At 36.7% G+C, this 24,787-nt stretch overlaps 2 protein-coding genes across 3 annotated transcripts; one reads left to right on the top strand and one right to left on the bottom strand.

Annotated features, from left to right (window-relative positions):
* Positions 1-1,774: 1,774 nt before the first annotated feature.
* LOC131677819 (uncharacterized) lies at positions 1,775-14,442 on the top strand. The gene is made up of 12 exons (XM_058957881.1): positions 1,775-1,911; positions 2,129-2,203; positions 2,269-2,560; positions 2,899-2,981; positions 3,038-3,277; positions 8,533-8,797; positions 8,855-9,046; positions 9,123-9,363; positions 9,598-9,772; positions 9,828-10,144; positions 13,686-13,777; positions 13,860-14,442. Exons 1-12 carry the CDS (start codon positions 1,854-1,856, stop codon positions 14,404-14,406), a joined length of 2,577 nt encoding a protein of 858 aa, XP_058813864.1. The 5' UTR covers positions 1,775-1,853; the 3' UTR covers positions 14,407-14,442.
* LOC131677818 (aminopeptidase N-like) lies at positions 14,420-24,181 on the bottom strand. Of its 2 annotated transcripts, none has more exons than XM_058957879.1 (5): positions 23,546-24,181; positions 16,808-16,954; positions 16,619-16,754; positions 14,737-16,557; positions 14,420-14,674 (listed from the first exon to the last, which is right to left on the bottom strand). In XM_058957879.1, exons 1-5 carry the CDS (start codon positions 24,025-24,027, stop codon positions 14,420-14,422), a joined length of 2,841 nt encoding a protein of 946 aa, XP_058813862.1. In that variant the 5' UTR covers positions 24,028-24,181. The 2 variants fall into 2 exon arrangements, with proteins under 2 accessions (XP_058813862.1, XP_058813863.1); XM_058957880.1 differs by lacking the exon at positions 23,546-24,181 and adding an exon at positions 18,066-19,913.
* Positions 24,182-24,787: the final 606 nt, after the last annotated feature.

Raw genomic sequence — 24,787 nt, 5'->3', positions numbered from 1 at the left:
ATTTGATTCATTTGATTCATTTGATTCATTTGATTCATTTGATTCATTTGATTCATTTGATTCATTTGATTCATTTGATTCATTTGATTCATTTGATTCATTTGATTCATTTGATTCATTTGATTCGTTTGATTCATTTGATTCATTTGATTCATTTGATTCATTTGATTCATTTGATTCATTTGATTCATTTGATTCATTTGATTCATTTGATTCATTTGATTCATTTGATTCATTTGATTCATTTGATTCATTTGATTCATTTGATTCATTTGATTCATTTGATTCATTTGATTCATTTGATTCATTTGATTCATTTGATTCATTTGATTCATTTGATTCATTTGATTCATTTGATTCATTTGATTCATGTGATTCATTTGATTCATTTGATTCATTTGATTCATTTGATTCATTTGATTCATTTGATTCATTTGATTCATTTGATTTATTTGATTCATTTGATTCATAGGAATCATTTGAATCATTTGAATCATTTGATTCATTTAATTCATTTGATTCATTTGATTCGTTTGATTCATTTGATTCTTTTGATTCATTTTATTCATATCTTTAATTTTATGCATTTCATGTTCAGTCATTCGTTATATTTAATTCAATTTGTTAGTATGAGTCAATTTATTTTATTAATCTTATAACTATTTCTAAATATAATCTTAATTTTTATTTAATAACCTAATCTAATTTTATTCGTGTATTTTATAATTTTGATTTATATTAATTTTTCTACTTATTTTATGAATTTAAAAACCTATTATTTCATTTTTTGCTTTACTTTTTCATTTCGGTCGTTTTGTTGATTTCTATAATTTATTCAGTTTATTCGAGATTTTATCCGTGCAAGACTAGAAACTGTTTTCATCCCACCTCTAGTTGGGTGCCTACTTCTCGTGAGTTCTGCAAACTAATCCAATAGTGAAATGTGTAAGAAATGTCTCATCTCACTGCTAGGTGGATTAAATCGGTTTTTTTTCATATAACCGTGTCCCACTCTAACATACATACACATACATGCGGAAGGGTATCATCCAATATTTACGCTTGAAGTTAATATTTGATTTTTACACTCTAATATTTTCATAACGGATTTTACGTAGCATAGCTTTTCCCTTGCAACTTTTATTTTCGATCGCTGAACTGAACTGATTTCATCCAAACTAGTTTAAAATAAAAGGTCAAATGCTCAGAATACTGTGACAAAACTGTTTGAATTGCATCGGAAGACTGTTTCTGATGGTTTTGGGACCATTTAATGATTTGACCCGGAAACAGTTGGGCCCCAAGTACCCGCTCCGAAGTCATATCGTAATATGCTACCGTAACGATAAGAAATCACTTTCTGAGATTATTCCAAGATTTTTTTTGTTCATTGGAGAACTTTAACCTCGATGGGTCATTCGTTCGTTATTCCATTAATTCTGGTACCCATATATTATTGGTTTTATTAAAATTTGCAAATCGTATCCTAGTACTGGAATATCCCTCCAGAAATCCGAAATTCCTGGGAGTCCAGATTCCTGGGGGGCAGGTGCATTCGTCCGGTTTATTTTTACAGTTTATAAAAGTTGCTGAACCCAAAACAACGGCCTGTTCAAACGAGCTAATTGTCTACATCCGTGAAATGGCTCAATATATATTATTATGACTGAAGGATTAAACCGGGATGTTGTAACACACCTACAAATCGCTGTAAACCAGGGCTTTACTGTCACTATGTCGCTGTCTATGTAATTCAGTACAATTTCAGCGTTGGTCGAAAGAGGAGTGCATCGTTTAGGTCTCCGGCGAGATTCCCATGCTGTCATTGTTTAAATATTCAAACGAAAACATCGATGATGATAATACAATTCGCACTGTGTTTTATGCTTCGTTGGATTTTCGCCAGAGGAGGTAAGCCTATTTCAAATAAAATAGTGTCGAAGAAGCCTACAATTTAATTGTCTATTAGTTTACTACATGGTACATGAAGTTGCCACAATGTGGTAGTTCATCCCGCTAAATTGTTACATAATTCTTGTGTTACTATTAAAAACTTCTACAAGGTCTATTGAAGCTCTCGATGAACATGGTTGACATCAGGAATTAATTAGTTTTTTTTACATTTCAGAACTTTCTCCTACAAGTGCATTCCAAACTAGTCAATTGAACCCATTAATGCCAAATGACGAGCAAAGTGTGAGAGGTCAGTTTCATACTATATTGTATTCAGTAAATCATCGAGTTTGATACAATGGTATTATTTTACAGATTGCCCGTATACAAATTATGCGTACGCGAAAAGTGGATTGGCTAGTTCTATATTCTCAGAACCCTACAATGACAAGACGTTCGCACATGTCGTGAAACTAGCATCCACAAATCTTTTGTGTGTTGGTGTGATAGTCGATAACATGCACGTGCTAACCACGCGCGATTGTGCTTTAGAAAACCCAAAAACGATCAACTTTCACAGTGCAAATTATTCCGATTGGGATATTGATTCAACAACGCACCATCTGAGTCTAGGTGTTGCTTTGCTGAAGCTCAAAACCAGTTTAAAGTAAACACAATGTAGAGTACAACCGGGCAAGTTAACCGGAGAAATAGTAGACGATCAGATTATATATATATATATATATATATATATATATATATATATATATATATATATATATATATATATATATATATATATATATATATATATATATATATATATATATATATATATATATATATATATATATATATATATATATATATATACATATATATATATATATATATATATATATATATATATATATATATATATATATATATATATATATATATATATATATATATATATATATATATATATATATATAGCATTGATTTGATTTCATTTCTTTTCAGAATCAGCAAGCAAATTACACCTGCATGCTTCTGGACCACATCAACCAAACGCGGATTCCCTACTATACAACGTGTTTTTCAGGGTAAATCCCAGCCTTGTCATCGCTTTGAATGATAATAAACCTTAATCTGTTTTCAGATGAACACAGTGGAACTTTACTTAATAGCACAACATATTGCCCGCTTTCTGAGCGTGAACCATGTTTCGCGGATGCTAAGAAAATAAATGATGGTTTCTTGCAAACTCCTGCCATTTCCAATTATCGATCACATCCTTTTGTTGTCGCATTCGGTTTCAACGAAGATGGATCGATGCTGGAAGTATCTGAGTACGCTGAATGGATTCGACAGGAAACTGTGATCGATCTTAATGCTATTGGTGAATATGTTTCCATTATAACCGTTAACCTCTTTCATCGATAGTAGTAAGTTCATTGTTTATCAGTCGTACTAAAACCACACCAGCCTTTGTCTTCACGTCCCTTCTTCCAGGACCAGTAAATTTAATCCTTACATTGCATGGGACAGTGAGGACACTTGTTCCTTGGGACCTGCGATCCCTTGGTCATATCTCGTAATCTATTGACACCAAAGTAAATATATATATATATATATATATATATATATATATATATATATATATATATATATATATATATATATATATATATATATATATATATATATATATATATATATATATATATATATATATATATATATATATATATATATATATATATATATATATATATATATTAGGGAGGCTTTAATATGTAGAAATTCGAACTGACATGTTGTCGAGTTGGAATGTTCAGATGAATTATTTCAAAACAATTACACAATGTCCTACGCATAATAGTAACGATGAAATAACATACTGTAGGGTGGGTGCTCCTATAGTTGAGGTGTACCAATAGTTGCAGTAGTGGGTTATACGCCTAACTAAGATACCAACCATCAACAAATATTTTTTTATCGATTCATCGCACTAAAATTATGCGACAATAAAACTGTTATCCTTGAAATTTGCTCAAATAACTATTGAAAAAAATTATTTTCTTAGAATTTTGAGCTCCCTTGCACCTATAGTTGATGTAGTGCACCTATAGTTGCAAGTCCCATAAGAAAGCAATGGGATTTGCAACAATAGGAACCGAAATTAGCGATTGCACCACTATTGGTACATGTGTTCCTATAGTGGTACAAGCGGTTTTGAATACATAAATTGGTTACTAAGCCATCTTTATATTTTTCCTATGAAGTAGGGACTGAAAGCTTTCGTTTAATGTTGCCTACATTGCCCATAGGTCTATTAATCGATTTTTTATCAAAAGTTTTCCTTAAGCATGCGACTATTGGTACATCCACCCGTAGCTTCTATTGATAAAAGTCAAGGCAAAGGGATACAGTATGTTTTATTTTATCGTTACTATTATGCGTAGGACATTGTGTAATTGTTTTGAAATAATTCATCTGAACATTCCAACTCGACAACATTTCAGTTCGAATTTCTACATATTAAAGTCCCCCCCCCCTCACTACACCCCATTGCTCAACTACCTACGCTCATGTAATTGAGCTAAGACTTTTGAATAATTCATCCAAACATATCAATGTGGTAAAACTAAAATATATAATGTTATTTTGGAATGCTATATGAAATACCATTGGTACACCGGCAGTGTTGGCAATAAAAATGATTTTTGGCATTTAATTCGATTTATCGAACTTTGAACAGCTATAACTTGGCTTAGAGACATTCTAACACCATGCATCCTTCGGCAAAGTTGTTCAGCATATCCTGGACTATACTTCCATCTATTTGTTGGCACACTACAGGAAGAATTGTAGTCTGTAGAATTAAAAATGCAAAAATGTAGGTTTTCCCATACTAATCTCCATACAAATTTCAATCGCAATGCGCTACGCCGGGTCAACACCAATCGACCCCAAATTTCGCACAGTTGTTTGGGACCCCAAAAGGAACCAAAAAAGTGCTGTGCTCGGTTGATGTGGCTATGATTACATTTTTCCATATAACAATGCCCCACCCTAATATATATATATATATATATATATATATATATATATATATATATATATATATATATATATATATATATATATATATATATATATATATATATATATATATATATATATATATATATATATATATATATATATATATATATATATATATGAATATATATATATATATATATATATATATATATATATATATATATATATATATATATATATATATATATATATATATATATATATATATATATATATATATACATATATATATATATATATATATATATATATATGCTGACCTTGATGCATAATGTTCATTCGACCTAATGGCTATTCGGCCTATTGTCCAGCCAAATGTAAATAGAGCAGTTTGCCCACTACTCGGGTTCTGATTGCTCGGCGGACCCTACTTATCAGGGCGGCCTAGGTACTTCTACCGGAATTTCGGATTTTCATATGTAAACAAATAAAAAAGTAAACAAACAAATTAATTACTTTTACCGTGTATTCTCCCACAACTCCTCACTGCTTGTCGTTTCTAACAGTCCACTGCTTCTGGCGGTGGCGGGCAGGGATGCCAACGGTACCGATAAACTACATTTTTTCGGTATATTTACATTTACACAAGCCGTACAGCCCGCTACAGCGACGCATCACTACAGCTCTTGCCAGAACGGTAGCCAAACCGAGAACATTTTCCCGTACAGCAGTAGAATACATTTGTGTTTTGCTGCTGTACACCGACTGCTCGGTGAGAGTGTGGCGTAGTAAAGTTTGTTCTCTCGCTTTGTACATTTTTCTCTGCATAGTCAAAGGGAGAGGCCCGCACACGAAAGCGTTGATGCCGGCCGTGGCGTAAATGAGCCGCATTCATTGTCGTCATTTTTGAATAACAATATTAAAAAGTTTGAAAATATTAAAAAATGTAAAATAAGGAAAGAGAAGCTATACCGCTCGCGTCTGGTGGCTGTACTGGGGACAGTAGTTTTTTGTCATGTTACTGCTTTGCACACAGGCAGCAGTACAGCGCTGGGCGTCCTGCATTAGCAAATGACAGCAGCATCGAGAGAGAAATGAGAATGTAGGCAGAATAATTACAGCCGCAGAAAAGATAGGCATTTTGCATCCTTGGTGGCGGGAAGGCGGACGGTTTCTTCCGACCCATTCCCATAATGTTCATCCGGCCTAATGTTCGTTCGGTCTAATATCCGTTCGGCCTAATGCCCATTCCCATAATGTTCATTCAGCCAAATGTCCATTCGGGCTAATGTTTATTCGGCCCATTCGTCCTAATGGCCATTCGCCCTAATGGCCGCATCCATTAGAAAGCTTCGCTTTCGCCAAAACCACCAGTATTTTCCTTTGTAGTGGTGGTAGGAGTTCGATCTCAGGTGAGCTGTGTACAGTGTAATAGGCATATTAACTACGCTATAGTCTTCCTAGACGATGTAATCTGACCTTCATAGTTGTTAAGCGTTGTTTGGAGATTAAAAGTGCCTCCACCAAGAAGAAGGAATGTTGGAGTAGGGTGGTCTAAACGTCCATTATTGGAATGGTGTCCAGCGCACTGCTGTTTATAATTTCTGAAATACTTCATGTTTGCACACTGACAGAAAACAATCTCTGCTTTATACCGTAGATGGATAAAAACATATTTGGTTTCGCATGATCGAATGCGGAATCATCGGCAGTAAAGGTTAAGCAACTTCAAGGGGTTAAAAAAATCCAAAAAAAACAAAAAATTACGGACGTTTTTGCTTTCAAAAGGACGATATGCACAATTTTACGACTCTTATGCACAAGATTAGGACTAATGTGAATGTCAATAAAATTAACTTGATCTGCGACAATAGATTTGGAGCCAACGAACTGAGACGGTATAGCTCCGGTTGCAATCCTTCGTTGCGTGGAAAGCACTATTAATTGATAGGCCAACATTAAGATACCATTGTTGATCAACACAATAAGGTTTGTGCTCAACAACACCAAAGGTTTGCTGTACCAAATCAAAAAGTGTGTTAAGGCAAGTACCGGTGATCATTATGTGTTAATCATCAGCGAAACCATATAAGGAAAGTTCAAGCTGATTAAGTTTCCTCTATAAGCCATCGGCGAAAAGGTTCCTTAAAAGTGTTGACAGCATACCACCATTATGACATGAGTTTCACAATATTTACTTGTCTCAACGATGAGCACAGATGCAGGGTGCTAAGCATTGCGTGTATATAGTTCGTGGTATATAAAGGTGCTCCTTGACCTCGTTCTGCATACGTTGTTAAAACACCATTAAAATCTAGAAAAACTCTAAGAAGCCACGGTAAGGCACAAATCCACGCATACGTCTGAGGAACATGCCATTTGAGTCAATATAATCTGTCTCCTGATAGTACGTCTGGTTTCTATGTGCACTGCTCCATTGTTCATCTTGGTGGTGTACAGTCGTGATTCGCAGGTAGGACACTCTTTAACTGGACCGCTTTTTAGTTGGACCTCCACTAGTTGGACCATTGTCCAACTAAAAGCATCTTTTTAATGGATGTCCGGCCATTAGGATGAATGGACATTAAGCCGAATAAACATTAGGCCGAATGGACATTTGGCTGAATGAACATTATGGGAATGGGCATTAGACCGAACGGATATTAGACCGAACGAACATTAGGCCGAACGGATATTAAACCGAATGAACATTAGGCCGAATGGACATTAGGTCGAATGAACATTGTGGGAATGGGTCGGAAGAAACCGTCCTCCTTCCCGCCACCGCCAGCAGCAGTGGACTGTAAGACACGACCAGCAGTGAGGAGTTGTGGGATAATACACGGTAAATGTAATTAATTTGTTTGTTTACTTTTTTATTTGTTTACATATGAAAATTCGAAATTCCGGTAGAAGTACCTAGGCCGCCCTGATAAGAAGGGTCCGCCGGGCAATCAGAACCCGAGTAGTGGGCAAACCGCTACTTATATTTGGCTGGACAATAGGCCGAGTAAACATTAGGTCGAATGGACATTATGGGAAAGGGAATTAATGGACATTAGACCGAATGGACAGTAGGCCAAATAGACATTAGGTTCAATGGGTATTAGGCCGAATAGACATTAAGCCGAATGGACATTAGGCCGAATGTTCAAAAGGAGAGGAAAAAAGCCGAATCTCGTGTGGAACTCGGTACTTCTTGTTTTGAGTAAAATTTTCCTATCTCGATTAGACGAATCTCTTACGGCCGATTTCTTCACTGGATGAAACCGGTTTTCGCTGAATGTCCATTTGGCCTAATGTCGAAAATAGGTTTTCGACGAAAACGGGTTTTCATCCAGGTGAAGAAATTGGCCGATATTGTTTTATTGCCTGAAAAGTAAAAATATTTCATTCAGTTTCTTTAATTTTTACTGTACACCACTGCTAAAACAAAACAATGTGCTTCGGTCAGCTTAGCGTCGAAGTATGAAGTAGATATTTTAAATCTATACCGTTTTGGAAAGTGACAAAATTGCAAATGTAACAGTCCATTCTCTTTAATTCAAGAAATTTAAAATCTTTTTAGGTACCAAGTTTTTTCGTTAAGAAATGTGTTTCTTTCAGATTGTGCTACGAAATATTTCCAGTTTAGAGAGTATGAAGCCAGCACCAGAAGACATATTTCAGTCGATCCTACCAGTAGTTTTCAATCGATTCAGCTTCAAAATGCAATCATGTCAAACGCAGTCAATAATTACTACAAGGTTTCAATTGGACACTATCTGGAGGATCCTGAACGAGATACGGTAATAACCTACGACTGCTATGGAACCCTGATCGATCGTCAGTATGTTTTAACTGCGGCAGGTTGTGTGAGTGATTGGTCAAAGTCAGTGGTTTGATTGTAGTTCAATTCGTGTGTTTTATAATACCATGTCTATTTTAGCCACTCATTTATAGTTAGGATGAATCAGGTTAGTAAATATTTGCCGCCCACTGAACCAAATCTTCCCTGGATCGAAATCAATCCATATGAAGAGGAATCGTACGTTTCCCACATCTACATTCATCCAAATTTCAGTAGAACTCCACTAGAAAACGATATTGCATTGCTGCAGTTGGATCCTACTGAATTTAAGTAATGAACCAATATAGCTATATGTATAGTATTAGAGACGAGATTATTAATAAGTTTAACTATTCATGAAACACAGTTTCAACAAATATTTCAAGCCTGCGTGTCTGTGGACCTACGATCAGCTACCAGCGCATGAGTTCCAAACTAACGGACATGGCCCGCAGAGAACTGCTGGATTTCAAACAACTGCATTGGATGATAAACAAGCGACTGAGCTTTATTTGAAATCAAACGTGCTTGATGATTGTCCGTTGAATCTGACAAAACACCAAATATGCGTTGGAAACGCTTTTACGGTAGTGCCGGGAGCATGTACGGTATGTAGACAAAAGCTGTGACTTTTTGCAAAACTAAAAACAAAGGTAAATGTTTCATTTTTTCAAACAATGTGTATCGGATTGCATAATATTATTTCGACTCTACGTTGTAATAGAAAATAATAAAAAATACTGTAATTGTAAATCATAGTTTTAGTGTCGCGAATAATTTTCCAAATCTTCCACGATAACGCACCATTCGACTACTACAACCAATTTAATATACATCCACAGAATAACTTCGGATCTGCAATGTCACGCGAAATTTGGGTGTTTGAACAATTTATTCTATACTTTATATTTGCCATAAGCAGCCAGGGCAAAAACTGCGGATTCAACACACCGTCCACGTTCACCGAAGTTTCACCATACACCAACTGGATCGACGCGATTGTTTTTTCAGACAACAGTGAGAGTTAATATGATTTAACTTGCAATGTCACATAAATTTGTCTGTCTTCTAGTACAATTCAAAGATTCAAACGTATATTACGGTGATGAATGTACAAATGCAAATGGAACATCCGGCGTTTGTCTGGCAATCGAGGAATGTCCCGGCAAAATGGAACAGACTGTGGATAGAAATAATACTGATTTGGATGATATTCGATGTGGTTTCGAGAAAGATACCTCACTTATCTGCTGCACAATCGTAGGCAACATTCGAGCACACCCACCAAACGAAGGATCGAAGGAAGTTATGGAAGAGATTGAAAATTGCTCACAACTGTACTTCGATCTCAGAGAAAAGGAAGGGATGCGTAATAGTGACACTTATTTGGTAGGTAGCTAGCTTTAGTCTTCACCTTCCATTCAAAACCTCCAAAGATGCCCAAATTGAACCCTTAAAATTAGTTTTTTCATGATAACTTTTTTAGACATTCTCCTATCTTCTTGGAATTTTCCACAAAGTTGTTTGTGGTATCGAAACACATATTTTTGCCGAATTTAGTTACTTCCTATCTGTTGAATTTAAAAAGATATTTCAAATTTTACGATATTTTTGGGGTAATTTCCACCTTAAATAATTTGTTAAGGAGCAAAAAGAAGCAAACAACATCAAAACATACTGAAAGTATTAGCTTTTTACTTTCATATAGTGGCCCGATTGTTGGTCGACGCGATTCTCCCCGAGTGTTATGATCAATACAACATGCCATCGCAGTGGTATAAAATGAAATATTCAAGCTCTCTGCGACAAACAGCTTCATGTTTTTATGGTAAATTGCATAGAACACGTTCGCCTATAACATGCAATGCATATGGTTTGCCTTTCAAAAATCGAAGTGTAGATTTGGATGTGTTTAATAATGTCGATATTTTCATTATGAATTAGATAAATAAATTTATTTTTAATAATCGTTTTCTCCGTTATCTTCAAAGCTTTCTTCTTCCGCTAGAAGAGCTTTGGCGTTTTCTAAAAATCGTTTTATACTTTTTTAGCCATCCCCGAGTCTTAGTCACGACAGGATCCACATTGTGAACAGGTAACGTTTATCAAGCTCCATTATAAATGTCACGAAAGACATTAACAAACCTTCTGGTGAGATTCCCATATTTTTTTTAAGCTTACCAGTATCCACTGATTGTTTAAAGGGTTACCAACCGTCCTTATTTTAAAGGACATGTCCTTATTTTCGACGACTTTGAAAAGCGTCCTTATTTTGCTTAAAATGTCCTTATTTTAGTCTCAAGCCGTGGTAGACATATTTGAAATCTTTCAGATCAAATTTATTACGAGAGAATTAAACTATTCAATCATTTTCATTGGTCACTTATTTCCAACGAGTTTTTTTGTCAATAAATATGGCTACTATTACAATGTTGATATTGACCAATTTAACAAATTTAACTCATGTTTGAGTTAGTGTTTTTCACTGCAGTAAGTAGCGGCGGATGAACCAAAATTCTGACAGAAGCCAGCCAGAACTCCGGCACGTATTCTTGCTGGATGGGCTGGATTTACTAGTGCACTCTAGTTAGTGTGTGGCCATGAGACATGACATGACGTAATACGTAATACGTATGACGTATCCAAACGAACATGAAATTTGACGTATTCATAATAGAAATACGTCAGATTTCTGCTCGTTTGGATACGTCAAACTCGTGTTGGCCACACTCTAACAAGAGTGCTCTAGGATTGACTGGGCGTATATACCCAGTAAACGAAAAGGCGACTAGCCTGGTTTAAATAGACGCCGACGAGCGATAAGCTATTGAAACTTTGTATAGGCCAGAGATAACAAACATATTGAGATGCGCGAAGACTGCAACTAAAAATTCCAATCGAACCCAAACCAACGATTCCAATCGAGCTATGTGAACAAATATGCCGGATTTAGGAAGAAACGCGTCATTTCAAACACATAATGTAGGCCTTGTGGAGAAAATTAGCACTAGGTGCTGAAAAATATGTGCATGAAAACGAGCTTTGATTCTTTTATTATATTAAATCATAGTTAAAGTTGTCTTTCAAAATTAACTACTCGTTTGTTAATTCATTTTCGTTAGGGTATAATCTACTGATACTGAAAGGGGGAGGGTAGTTTGGGGCGGTCGGTTCAGTGTGTCCTTATTTTGCTCTCAGCCTATTTGGTAACCCTATTTAAATTTCACTTGACACACTTCTCGAACGCACGATATGCTACGTTTCGTAAATGATCTTGATTATGGTCAAAGTTCCCTGTTCCTTTTTTTGGACATCGATGAATATGTTTTATGTAATTTACTATGAAAAGATGAAGCTGCTTATTGCAGTGCGCTTGAATATTTCATTTTAAACCACTGCGATGGGATATTGTCTTGAACATAACATTCGCGGAGAATCGCGTCGACTAACAATCGGGCGACTATATAAAAGTAAAAAGCTAGTACTTTCAGTATGTTATGATGTTGTTTGCTCCTTAACGAGTTATTTAAGGTGGAAGCTACCCCAAAAATATCGTAAGATTTGGAATATCTTTTTAAATTCAACAGATAGGAAGTAACTAAATTCGACAAAAATATGTGTTTCGATACCGCAAACAACTTCTAAGAAGATAGGAGAATGGCTAAAAAGTTATTATGAAAAAAATAATTTTAAGGGGTCTTCCATATAATATGTTCCATAACTATTATAGATAGATATATGGTGCATTCGGCAAATTATTTTGTAGTAATATTTGCTACAACTTTGTCGAAGACATAAAGTCTCTAGCTTAATTAGTTCGGAAAATAAATTTCGTATATCACTTATAGGTGAATTAATCACTGAATGGTATACTTCTGTGGATGTGCAATCATAAGCGCTTTGCGTCCTCATAAGTAACGCGGCCACCTTTGTTAGTGAATTTTACAACTATTTTCCACCACGCAAATGGAATGTATCCTGTTTGCAAGACTCTTTTCAAAATATACCTGAAGCGTAAATATCCTCTTTGAAGTAGAACTGAAATGATTACATCCTTTCCTGGGCACTTATACGGAGCAAGACTTTCATTCGTCCATTTGATCGACTCTGTTGTCACAATTCTACGAGCCAATGCCCAAGAATCAGAACTACCCGAAAAGAACTCAGGGGCAGTCGTCGGTGATGGCTGCGTACAACCTGGAAAGTGTGCGTCATTGTCAACACAATTGCGACCTTATCTTCTTCAGATGAGTATTCACCATTGGCAGTTCTAATCGAACTGACGTGAATGTCTTTCGATTTCGAAAGTAACTTATTTAATCTACTAGTCTCGTTGAGACTTGCAAGTTTTTCCAACTACTTCGCCCACAGGATTTAAGGGCATTTCTTTATGCTATACGAGCTAACGTAACGTGCCTTTGACAAGACTACTAGACCAATTCCAAGCTCTTCTATATAACTTTTTGAGTCTAACGCGTTAGGAATTCCACCAAGGGGTTCCTCTAGAAGCACATATAAGCGAACAAGCGAACATTTTGATAAAATTCATAGAAGTGGCCAATAGTCTATTTTGCACGATCACCTTAAACCAAAAAATTAAAAAATGAAAACACCGCCAACTATCCCCGGGCTTCTCCACTCTCGGGTCAAACACGGGAGGTTTAGTCAGGTTTAATTATTTTAATGCGGGTGCTGGTCGGTTTCGGGTTATGTAGTTTTTTATGAAAACCTGCTACGCGTATAGCTAACAAAAATAATATTCGGGTTCGGGGCCGAAAAAAACAAATACTAATCCATTAATTAAAGCTTATACAATGTAAAACAAAAGAAATTTGGCGTCCTTAAGCTATGTTATCTTTCGTATCACATAAAAGAACAATAAATAAAAAAATAAATAAACAGTTATAAAATGTAGTTTGTTTCGTTACAGGCATCTATCAAATCAGGTTCGTCAAATGTTACCTGTGATGCTACTTTGATTACCAGGTCTTTTTTGATTACCTCAGCCAATTGTTATAAAAGGTACATTATGATTTAGTTATTCGAGACATATTGGTTCTTGATTTTTTTTTGCTCAAAATAAACGATTTTTTTCATATTCCAGATTTACGAATCATGATGACGTACTTGTACTTATTGGTAAAACTCCAGAACAGCAGAATAGCACCGTTGAGAAAGCATTGATCCACCCGAAATTTGATACAGAACTTCGGTACGGCAACATCGCTGTGTTGAAGTTGACGATGCCATTTTCAATAAATAAAGCCGTTATTCCTGCCTGTTTGTGGCGTAATTCTTCCCATGTGCCATTTTTGCTACAGGCGACTGGTGCAGGGGAGAAACCTTTCAACATTCCAGCTTTTCCATTATATCATAAAACTTGCGAAAAGAAAGGATTCAATAATCTTTCTAATTCGGAACTGTGCGTTTCAAATGAGGACGCTGCTCAAGCTTTCGAACCGTTGATACATAGTGACGGAGGAACTGGACTTTACAACAGTTGGTCTGATGTGATAAATAAGGTACAAGTTTCCTATTTGGTGGGAGTATTTAATCATGGAACTGTTTGCGAAAAATGCGGCACAGGAGTGTTCACTAGAATAAGTCATCATTTTGGGTGGATCAAAAGTGTTATATACCGTAATGCATAATGTTAACTTTCGCCTAAATAAACGCGTTGACCAGAAGCATAACTGAAGTCAAAAACAAACTGACTATAGTTGAAGAAGCACTGCCAGGGTTTGGGTTAGCGGTGGTGGTACTTAGTTCAAACTCGTTCGCAGTTAACCATTCACTTATGATCTCAGTATACTTAGCAGTCCACGCTGTATTCTGAGTTGCTTGGGCTAAAGCTTTTGAAGCTGCGCTTCTCAAAGAGTCAGAGAAATCACTTCCATGATTTGCGATTATGTCTTCGAACTGAAAAAGAAAGTGTAGTTGCTGCTGAAGTAAACAACAGCGATAATATAACTATATATTACCAATTCAAATGTCTCCTTACTGTTAATTCTGTTGCCAAACTCCGTAAACACTGGAACAAGCGATGAGTACAGATAAGCAACGTTTGAATAATACTCCAGAACGAATCTCAAGCTTGTAAGTAGACCTTCGCTGCTACCGCTAATAACTGCATTTAGCATCTGAGTTCTTTCGGAACCCGTTAGTTGAAATCCGGGTATGTTGCTAACGGTTAAGCCTAGATAGAATTCGATCATGGTTACATTTCTGTTGCATCCCAGCCCGGCGATGAACCGTCCAATCAGACCGCTATCGCTTTCTTTCATTGGAAGATAACGGTCAAACAATACACGTATCGCTTCAGCTTGTAGGGTTGTATCATATTTACTCATCGCGCAAAATGCAGCAGACTGTACCTCTTCAGGAACTAGATACGATTCATCATCTAGCATCCGCTGTACTAACTGCTGAGCATCAGCGATGCACGTTTTTACCCCGAAGTAACAGGCCAAATAAACTGTGTTACCACGATGCAATCTACTAATGTGATCCATGAGGCCTGTCATGCGAACATTCTCGTACATGCGACCAGTAATAGTTCGTAAGAAATCTTCAAAACGGGAATAGTTTTCGTTACCAGAGAACATCCGGTTCAGGTGTATCAGTACATTATAAGCGGTGCTCCATGGGATATATTCGGTTTCCTGTTCCAGATACTGCAGTAGTGAAAGAGCGATGTCATAACTAACGTCTCCAGATTTTGCCAGATTACTAACGTCATCTATCAGCTGAGCTCGATTAATAATTGGTATGGTTTCCATTTGTTCTGATTTTAGGATATCTGTTAGAGCTACCCAATTATCCTTGTCATAGTTAACTCTATAATAACCGGTCTGCAGTTTGTTAACCAGGATCCAGTTGACCGGGCTAGGTAGCTCTTTTTGCATTTGGGGGTTCTCTGGCGTCAACCAATCGATTGCTTTCGTATCGTCGTAATCGGCGATCTCAGATGTAGCATAGTTTATTGGGATGTAGTACGTTGTATCTGGTGGTGCTGTTTCATCTTCAACTGGCATCCAAAAGCGTTTTTGAGAAAAAGTTATGCAATTTCCAGTTTTCGTAACCGTTACAACAGGGTACCCCGCGTTATCAGCCCAACTGTTGAATATTTCGGTGATTGTCCCAGGTAGGTTCTCTCTATTGAATTTTTCAATGCTGGTATAGAGATACTCTGGTTTCGTGGTTTGATAGCTGAGGCTGGTGATATAATCGTTTAACGCCTTCTGAAACGCGTCGAAACCAATTACGTTTTGAATCATCCTAATAACTGCGGCGCTCTTGGCATAAACTACGTAATCGAATAAGCTGTTCAGAACATCGGGCTCCGTTGCGTAGTAGCTCATGGGTCTGTTTCCACTCTTGTCATCCTGAGATAATGCTGAGTGGACGTTGTTGACAACAAACTGTTGCCACAACATCCAAGTATTTTCGATTTGCGCGGTTACGTAGTATTCAAAGTACCTGGCTACTCCCTCGCTCATCCACAGATAGGTCCACCACTCTGGGGTAACCTCGTTTCCAAACCAAGAATGTACGAACTCGTGTGTTATTAGATTGGCAATGCTTTGCTTTGTACGTGCCGTAGTAAAACGATCGTCGTAAATCAGATATACCGCACGGAACGTTATAAGACCCCAATTTTCCATGGCTCCCATGTTGAAATCTGGTATTGCTACCAAATCAACCTTTGGGAGCTGGAAATTATGACCAAAGAGCTGTTCTAGTATTTGGAGGGATTTTTCCGCAAAATCTAGTGCGTACGTTGTATGCTGGACTTGATTTTCCTGCAATGAGATGTTGAAATATTTAGACAGATAATGCTAAGCATGCTCGTAAAGTACTCACTGGAGCATACACTCGTATACGGTCCTGATCAGTGGATAATGTAGCATAATCGGACACTATAAATGCTAGTAAATAGGAAGACATCAGTGGAGACTGTTTGAACCACGTTGTTGTAAGTTTGTCGCTATCTTGTTTCCTAAAAAACGCTGTATAACAAATATATTCTTGGCATTTCTGCTAGTTACTCACGTCTGTAGTACCGGCATGTTAGAGAGAGCATGGAACTTCGAGCTATGGCGAATCGCGACGTTGAAATATGCCTTATAAGATGGTTCATCGTAACAGGGAAATACAGTACGTGCATAGGTCGATTCGAAGTGTGTTGTTGCGATGTACCTGATGGAGTTTCGAGTAGTTCAGTAAAGGTAAAATAAGCTAATTTATGAATTAATGAAACTTGTATTCAACCGAAGCAAAGCGGTGTAAATAATAATTTCCAAGTGTGCTTAATCCATTTAACATCAATGTTTATTTTCGCCATTTATTGCTAGCTGAAAAAAATAATATTTTAGTTCTACAGTAAGGGAGAAAAAGATACTCATCTTGAATGATAAATATAAACAAAATTAATACAACAAATTAACCGAATTAGTTCAACTCATCAAATGAAAAATTAGACAATATTAAAAAAAGTTATAAAAAAAGAATAAATTGAGTTGAGTAGAATCGACAAATTGGATGAAATGAATGAAGGGATGACTGAACAGAATTAATAAGATTAATGAATTGAAGAAACTTAGTATTGGGCAATATTTTAAAAAGTATCTGGCATATCGATATTGGAAAAACTAAAATATCGATACACTAGAAGTATCGAGAATAAATTACCATTACTCTCGGTATCCGTTTTTAATATCAATATTTTTAATTACATTTTATTTTGTCTCATCTTATCGGACTTCGGAATGGGAATTGCACTTAATAATTTGAACTGGCATTCAAAAATTACGCCAAAGAGAACATCCGGGGAAATCGTTATGCTTTGGACCAAAAAAGCACATTCATACTGATTTATATTTTTTAACATAGCTACGCTTATTTTACTATGCATATTAAGATTTTTGTGTTATCAGTGGAACTACAATCAACTACCCAGAAGCAGCGAAATACCTAGACAAAAAAGATGGGTGGGTAATGTCTGCGACATAACCGGAGAGATGTAGAATACATAAGGAACACGTTCTTCAAATATGTTGATACTCATTGGAATTTTCGGACAAAAGGTGATTTGGGCGAGGAATATTTCAAATTATTCTTTACAAAAATGATGGTGGTCCTAAAAAGGACCGGTTTTGTTAGCGTTGTTGGCCTTGGTGAGGGAGATGGCTAACGATGAAATTAATTGTTAGCATGAGGAAGTCGCGTAGTACTGGCCAATGGAAGAACAGATAATAATTGATTCCTGAAAATCAATTTTTCTTTATTCATGTAAATTATACATACTTACAAATCTAATAGAAGATTCCTGGTCATATTTCTGAATCATTAGTGCGAACATTGTGTAATTTGGTTAAGTACAATGAAAGTTACAAACTTTCCAAACTCGACCTTCTGTTCCTTCAGAAATATTGAAATGGGGTGTCTATATTAAACCGTTAGTCGTGGTCACAATAAAAAAAAGATGGGTGGGTAATGTCTGTCACATAACCGGAGCGTCGTGATTTCAATTCGAGACGTTAATTTAAATCTAATAATATTCAACAGAATCACGTTTGAATGGGAAATTTTCAAATAATTCTCTATGGTAATAATGGAGGTTCTGAAAAGAACCTTTGGTATCGGCGTTGGTGTTGATGGTGATGCGCTGGATCGTTGGATATTTTTGGCATGATAGTTACGTGCTTGGCGAACTGTTTTGTAGCCTCGAACAAAACGACAAGACTGGCTTCTTCGGGTACCATTACGGCTGAACTTTATAAGCTTAGCTCGACTTTGAAATCCTGCACAATCTCACGAATCAGACACTGGTAGGGCCATTTTGTTTGCTACTAGCACGGAGCTGCACAAAAAAATCATTTAATGCAGTTAGTTCACAGAGGCTGCCAAAAAGCTCGAATAGAAGCATGCGACTTCAACATTTCTCTTAAACACATGCAACAACACATTCGTTTTGGTAATACTGATAAAAACAGTAGAAAGGAATGGAAAAGCAGTGCACGAAACGAGCGAGAGTGTAATTTAAATTTTTGTTCCGTGTGCAAGCTACTTCTTTCCACACAACGTATTATGTTGATTGTTGAAAATTTGTTACACACCTTAAAATGAAAGTTTCAGTTTAACTCTCACTAGAACACAATTGATTGGTCCTGAAAAGAACCGTTGCTTTTATTGCAATTTACGCCCACTCCCAGCGGACACTGTGAGCCAGTTTGATTTCTTTTGCGAGAAAGTTACGTACTTGGCGCACTATTTTGTATCCTCAAACAAACCGACCAAGTAGGCATCACTGGCTTCATTACGGCAGAGTTTTGTAAGCGTAGCTCGACTTTGAAGTAATACACAACCTTACGAACCAGACGCTGGAATGTTAGACAGCGGATTAGTTTCTCCGTTGCCCTTTATTTGGGGCGAAATACTGGCATGGCGACAGTTCCTGATCGGTAGTTGGTTGCGATGGGCCACCAGTAGCTGGGGCACTTTTGCGGACCGTCATCATTGCCAACTGCTTTCCTCCGGTGGACTGGCTGCTTGCTAGTGCTTGAACGAATCAGAGTTGCCACTATTTTATCAAAAAAAATCTGTCAGTTCAACTAAAAATGTCTTGCAAAATCTGGCACTTGACAGCGACCTCAAAATCATCGACCCTGGGTCAATGGATTTTTGTTAAATTTGGGACATTATTACCCAAATTTCCAAAATGTGTATGTAGCAGCTTCTAAAACTTAAAAATCTAGCAGAATGAGAGGTTCGTCTTTTTGCCTGGAAGCTGCCAAAAACTCTGGCTGTGCCAGATAAATCTGGCATAATGGCATCTCTGGAACGAATACGAATGATGAGAAAAACCGACCGACCAATATTCATATATGAAAACACGAGAAAGCACTACTATCGCTCTCTCGCTCGTTTTCGTGCCATTCCTGTGCCTTTCCTTTCCGTTCGGCTACCAATACTAGCATAACCAAAACGAATATTCTGTCTTTCCATCGCCTTCAATCTAGTGGCCAGTGCTAGCAAACTTGCATGTTCAGTTTTTCAATAACAACATTCCAACAATATTTTCAAAGAATGTTGCAGATTTGAAAAGAAGGAAAGAAAAGATTTTCACAAATTTAAATTCTTTTGTCTTATTTGTTAGCGGTGGTACTGGCCATGGGATGGTGGGGGAACACCCACATTCGTTTGTTTTGATGGTATTAGCAGCAGAAAGGAATGTAAAAGCAGTGCACGAAAACGAGCGAGAGAGGATAATTTAAATTCTCTTTCTTTCTTTCCACACATCGTATTTCTTATATAGCTTTCTGAAAATTATTTGTTATACACCATAAAATGTAAATTTCAGTTTAACTCTTATTAGAACACAATTAATTGGTCCTGTAAAGAACCGTTTATTGTTTTATTGCGGGAGCATAATTTAGACGCACTCCCCGCGGACACGGTGAGCCAGTTTAACTCTTATTAGAACACAGATTAGTTTCTCTGTTGCCCTTCAGTTGGGGCGAAATTCTTGCAGGGCGACAGTTCCTGATCGGGTTGCGATGAGTCACCAGTAGCTGGGGCACTTTTTCCGATCGTCGTCATCGCCAACTGCTTTCCTTCGGTGGACTGGCTGCTTGCTAGTGCATGAACTTGAACGAATACGAATGATGAGAAAAACCAACCGACAGATATTTTTATAATCGCGCTAATATGCACTACTATCGCTTTCTCGCTCGTTCTCGTGCCGTGCATGAGCCTTTCCTTTCCGTCCGGCTTCTAATGGCCTAACCAAAGGAATATGCCGTCTTTCCCCCACCAACTGCTCTCGTCAAGCAACCCAATGCGAATAATCAAAGGAACAAACATGTAGTGGACCTATATATAAACTTTTCATTATTTTATTGTTCGGTTGGTCTACTAAAGTGACGGCTCTGTGCGGGATGGGCTGAAAATTTTCACTTTTCCGAGTCGTTTTCGAAAGATTTTTCAAAACACAATTTTTGTTATTAGTGCATGTTATACATACTTCAAATTTTAATACAGCATAGAGGAACATATTTTCAACAAATTGGCGAAAATTATTTCATTTTGCAAAACAAATTTGACAGTATACGTCGTGCCAAAAAGTCTAGTTATTGGAGACGCTTCATTGATGGCTTGTCAAGAGATACATCAATGAGTACTCTTTGGAACACAGCCAGAAGAATGATGAATCGAAACGTAACTAAGGAATCGAAACGTAACTAATGGAATCGTTGGATATTTAATTTTGCCAAGAAAATTTGTCCAGATTCTGCTCCTGCGCAGAAAATCATTCGCGATGCTCCCACAAGTAACGATTTCATAGATTCGCCTTTGACAATGATGGAATTTTCAATTGCACCTCTCATGCAACAATAATGCTCCGGGACTAGACAGAATTAAATTCAACTTGGTGAAGAATCTGCCTGACCTAGCAAAAAGACGCTTGTTGAATTTATTCAACAAGTTTCTTGAGCAGAACATTGTCCCGAGTGACTGGAGACAAGTGAGAGTTATCGCCATTCCAAAACCGGGAAAACCAGCCTCCGATCATAACTCGTATCGACTGATTGCAATGCTATCCTGCATCAGGAAATTGTTGGAAAAAATTATCCTACGACGTCTCGACAATTGGGTTGAGGCGAACGGCTTGCTCTCAGATACCCAGTTTGGTTTTCGGAGAGGAAAGGGAACGAAGGATTGCCTGGCGCTACTTTCGTCAGAAATCCAACTCGCTTACGCAAAAAAAGAACAAATGGCGTCTGTGTTCTTGGACATAAAAGGAGCATTCGACTCAGTTTCCATTGATGTTCTCTCGGAGAAACTACATCAATGTGGTCTTTCACCGATATTAAATAATTATTTATACAATTTATTGTCAGAAAAGCACATGCATTTTTCATATGGCGATTTGGCGACACTCAGAATAAGTTACATGGGCCTCCCACAAGGCTCTTGTCTAAGCCCCCTTCTCTATAATTTTTACGTGAATGACATTGATAATTGTATTGTCAGCCCATGCACTCTAAGACAACTTGCAGATGATGGTGTGGTTTCTGCCACAGGACCAAAAGCTATAAATTTACAACAACCATTGCAAGATAGCTTGGATAATTTATCAATTTGGGCTTTAAAGCTGGGCATCGATTTCTCTACTGAGAAAACTGAGTTGGTCGTTTTCTCAAGGAAGCGTGATCCAGCTCAGCTTCAGCTTCAGTTGGTTGGTAGAACGATAGCCCAAGTCCTGACTTTTAAATACCTTGGAATTTGGTTCGATTCTAAAGGCACATGGGGAGGCCACATTAGGTATCTAATAACGAAATGCCAACAAAGGATAAATTTTCTGCGAACAATAACTGGATCATGGTGGGATTCTCATCCAAGTGACATGATAAGATTGTATCAAACAACAATACTTTCAGTAATGGAATATGGGTGCATCTGTTTCCGTTCAGCTGCGAACACTCACATTATTAAACAGGAACGGATACAGTATCGTTGTTTACGAATCGCCTTAGGTTGCATGCAATCGACCCATACGATGAGTACTAGCGGGAGTTCTTCCTTTAAAAGACCGATTCTGGGATCTCTCCTCTCGTTTACTTATTCGATGTGAGGTTATGAACCCACTGGTAATTGAAAATTTTGAAAGACATGCCGATCTTCAACCCCAAACCATGACAGTGTATTTCAATCACATGTCACAAGAAATAACGTCTTCTAGGTATGTTCCCACATACGTCAATATACTAGATACTCCTGAATCCACTTTATTCTTCGATACGTCCATGCAAGCAGAGATTCGTGGAATCCGGATCATCTACGCTCGCGGGAGATCGCCAAAATATTCAGTTTTGAAATTGAGACAATAACAGAAAAAGTAAATAAATACACCCGAAAATACTAGATCATTATGAACAATTACAACAATGTAAGGAAAAAAGCAAACAATAAAGTGATTTCAGTGTTAGTTTTAGACAAATTACTAGTATAGTTTAAATTAGTCTTAAGGATTTTTGTAGCGTGCTATGTAAAAAAAAGAAACTGGCGTAAAAAGCTTTTGCAAATGCCGTTTCATATAAACGTATGAAAAAGAAAATATCTGTGCCAAATGTTTTTTCATGAATTTTACTTTTTGAGGTGCTGATAAAATTAGAACCTTCTAAATAAGAATTATTCGCAGAAAATTTAATTTTATCGGTTTTGTGGTATCTCTGAAACAAAAGATTAAGCTTAAGGGGTTACACCACTGCTGCAAAGTCTATTATGAACACTACGAGCGTACTGCAAACTTTAAGCGCGTTTTTCTCGAAATCACTTTTTTGAGTTTGCCGGAAATGCAACTCAAACAAATAATTTATGATCGTTTTAAAATTTTCATTGTATATTCAAAATTGAGTTCTCCAGCGACGTACGTAGTATATATTTTTATTTTTTCATTATTTTTTATTTTAATAAACAATTTTGTGTCGATTTGTATGACATTTTCAGCGTTTTTTCACTCAAAAGTATGCCATTTCGCCAAAAATCAAAATATAAAAAAATGCCAAAATGCCGATGTAAGGTCTGCAGTTTAGAAGGATCAGAATGACGTCATCAGTATATCAGTAGTATCAGATCGGTCAGCACAGTCACCTGACAATAATCCTACTGAAAATGCTCGTCTATTACGCTCTTGCTGGACATACTGTATATGGACGAGTATCACCAGTATGAGTATGGTAGTTTATCATGAATGTTTCATCATTTCTCTGAATTCCACCAACTAACCTTCTCGAATTTTCTACAGTGTAACTACTCCTGTACAATCCTTTCAGTTCTGTTCCAATTGTATTGGAAAACTCAATGTGCACTTTGTAGGTAGCGTTCTGCTCAAAGTTCTCCGCAAATCCAAGGTACAACTGTTCGTATTTTTCCATTATGATAAGATTTGTCATAGGAACATCTTCTCCATTCGACTTCGTAACTTGGATGCTATTTTCATCAATGACCACTCCTGCACTATTCAGGTAGAAGTAGTTCTTTGAATCCAGATATCGCATTTCGATATCGACTGAACCATCGTATGTATAAAAATTGTCATCGCTTAGATCGAGGAATAAATCGTACGAAAGCGGTTCGGAAATGTGCTGAAGAAGGTATCCTTCGTCCGCGATTGTGATTTTTTGAATGACAACAGGTGGGTTGACTGGAGCCAAAGCCAGTATTCCTGTTAGAACTAGAAATCCTAATAACAATTGAATCAATAACATTTCGGATGACTATTTCACTTTGATCGACTAGGCACAGAATTGATTGTAGGACTAACTTGTTCAAACGCGTCGCGTTTGTCTGAGACCATGAAATTACATATTATCATCTATACATTAGGTGTAGAAAAGAGTTACAATCTCATGAATGTACCAGTACATTATCTGCGAGATTGACGCAAATATAAATGTGTTCCTACCTGGGGCTGGAATAGAACTAGCATTTTGAATGGATCAATATCTTATCAATTGATTGGTATAACAAGATTGTGTCCATTTAACCAATATACTCCTAATCCGGCTGATAACATTCGGAGTACGTAGATACAAGAGCAAATAACAAATAATAATATCTGAATAAGCCTTTTACATGTGTTAACCCTTTGACAAAAATCAGTCCAACATGTGTGCCGGGAAGTGTCACATTGTGCCTTTAGTCTCATTAGTAGTTTCTTTTTAACAGCTTTTTAACAAAGTTCAATTTTTTAATGATTAATCTGTATATATTAGACATGGCACCTTGTGTGCGCTTTATTATTTCGAAAACATTGTTGCACAAACTTACGTTAAACTAAGCGTTTACAGTTAATTTATTGTTTGTAAAACAAATTAATTATTAAGAAATAATTGATTTATGATTTCTATCCCCTGAGCATTTTAAGTTAGTTTTAGAAGTGAAATTAATAATAAAATTGGGCAATTATAAGATAGGAATACATTTGATCGATATTGTTCATAACTAGGACAAATAGAAAGTTGTTAA

This window comes from Topomyia yanbarensis, chromosome 1 (assembly GCF_030247195.1).
Source record: "Topomyia yanbarensis strain Yona2022 chromosome 1, ASM3024719v1, whole genome shotgun sequence".
Classification (NCBI taxonomy): domain Eukaryota; kingdom Metazoa; phylum Arthropoda; class Insecta; order Diptera; family Culicidae; genus Topomyia; species Topomyia yanbarensis.
Note: the sequence above shows the minus strand (reverse complement) of the source record. Positions and strands in the feature narration are given on the sequence as shown.

What these genes read in the sequence shown, in the direction of transcription:
- LOC131677818 (XM_058957879.1), bottom strand. Translation starts at nt 24,027, where the DNA reads ATGTTATTGATTCAATTGTTATTAGGATTTCTAGTTCTAACAGGAATA. An exon ending in ACTGTAGAAAATTCGAGAAG is followed by an intron (nt 16,955 to 23,545) that starts GTTAGTTGGTGG and finishes AAACTCCATCAG; the next exon opens with GTACATCGCAACAACACACT. An exon ending in AACATGCCGGTACTACAGAC is followed by an intron (nt 16,755 to 16,807) that starts GTGAGTAACTAG and finishes AGCGTTTTTTAG; the next exon opens with GAAACAAGATAGCGACAAAC.
- LOC131677819 (XM_058957881.1), top strand. Translation starts at nt 1,854, where the DNA reads ATGATGATAATACAATTCGCACTGTGTTTTATGCTTCGTTGGATTTTC. An exon ending in TTGGATTTTCGCCAGAGGAG is followed by an intron (nt 1,912 to 2,128) that starts GTAAGCCTATTT and finishes TTTACATTTCAG; the next exon opens with AACTTTCTCCTACAAGTGCA. An exon ending in AAGCTCAAAACCAGTTTAAA is followed by an intron (nt 2,561 to 2,898) that starts GTAAACACAATG and finishes ATTTCTTTTCAG; the next exon opens with AATCAGCAAGCAAATTACAC.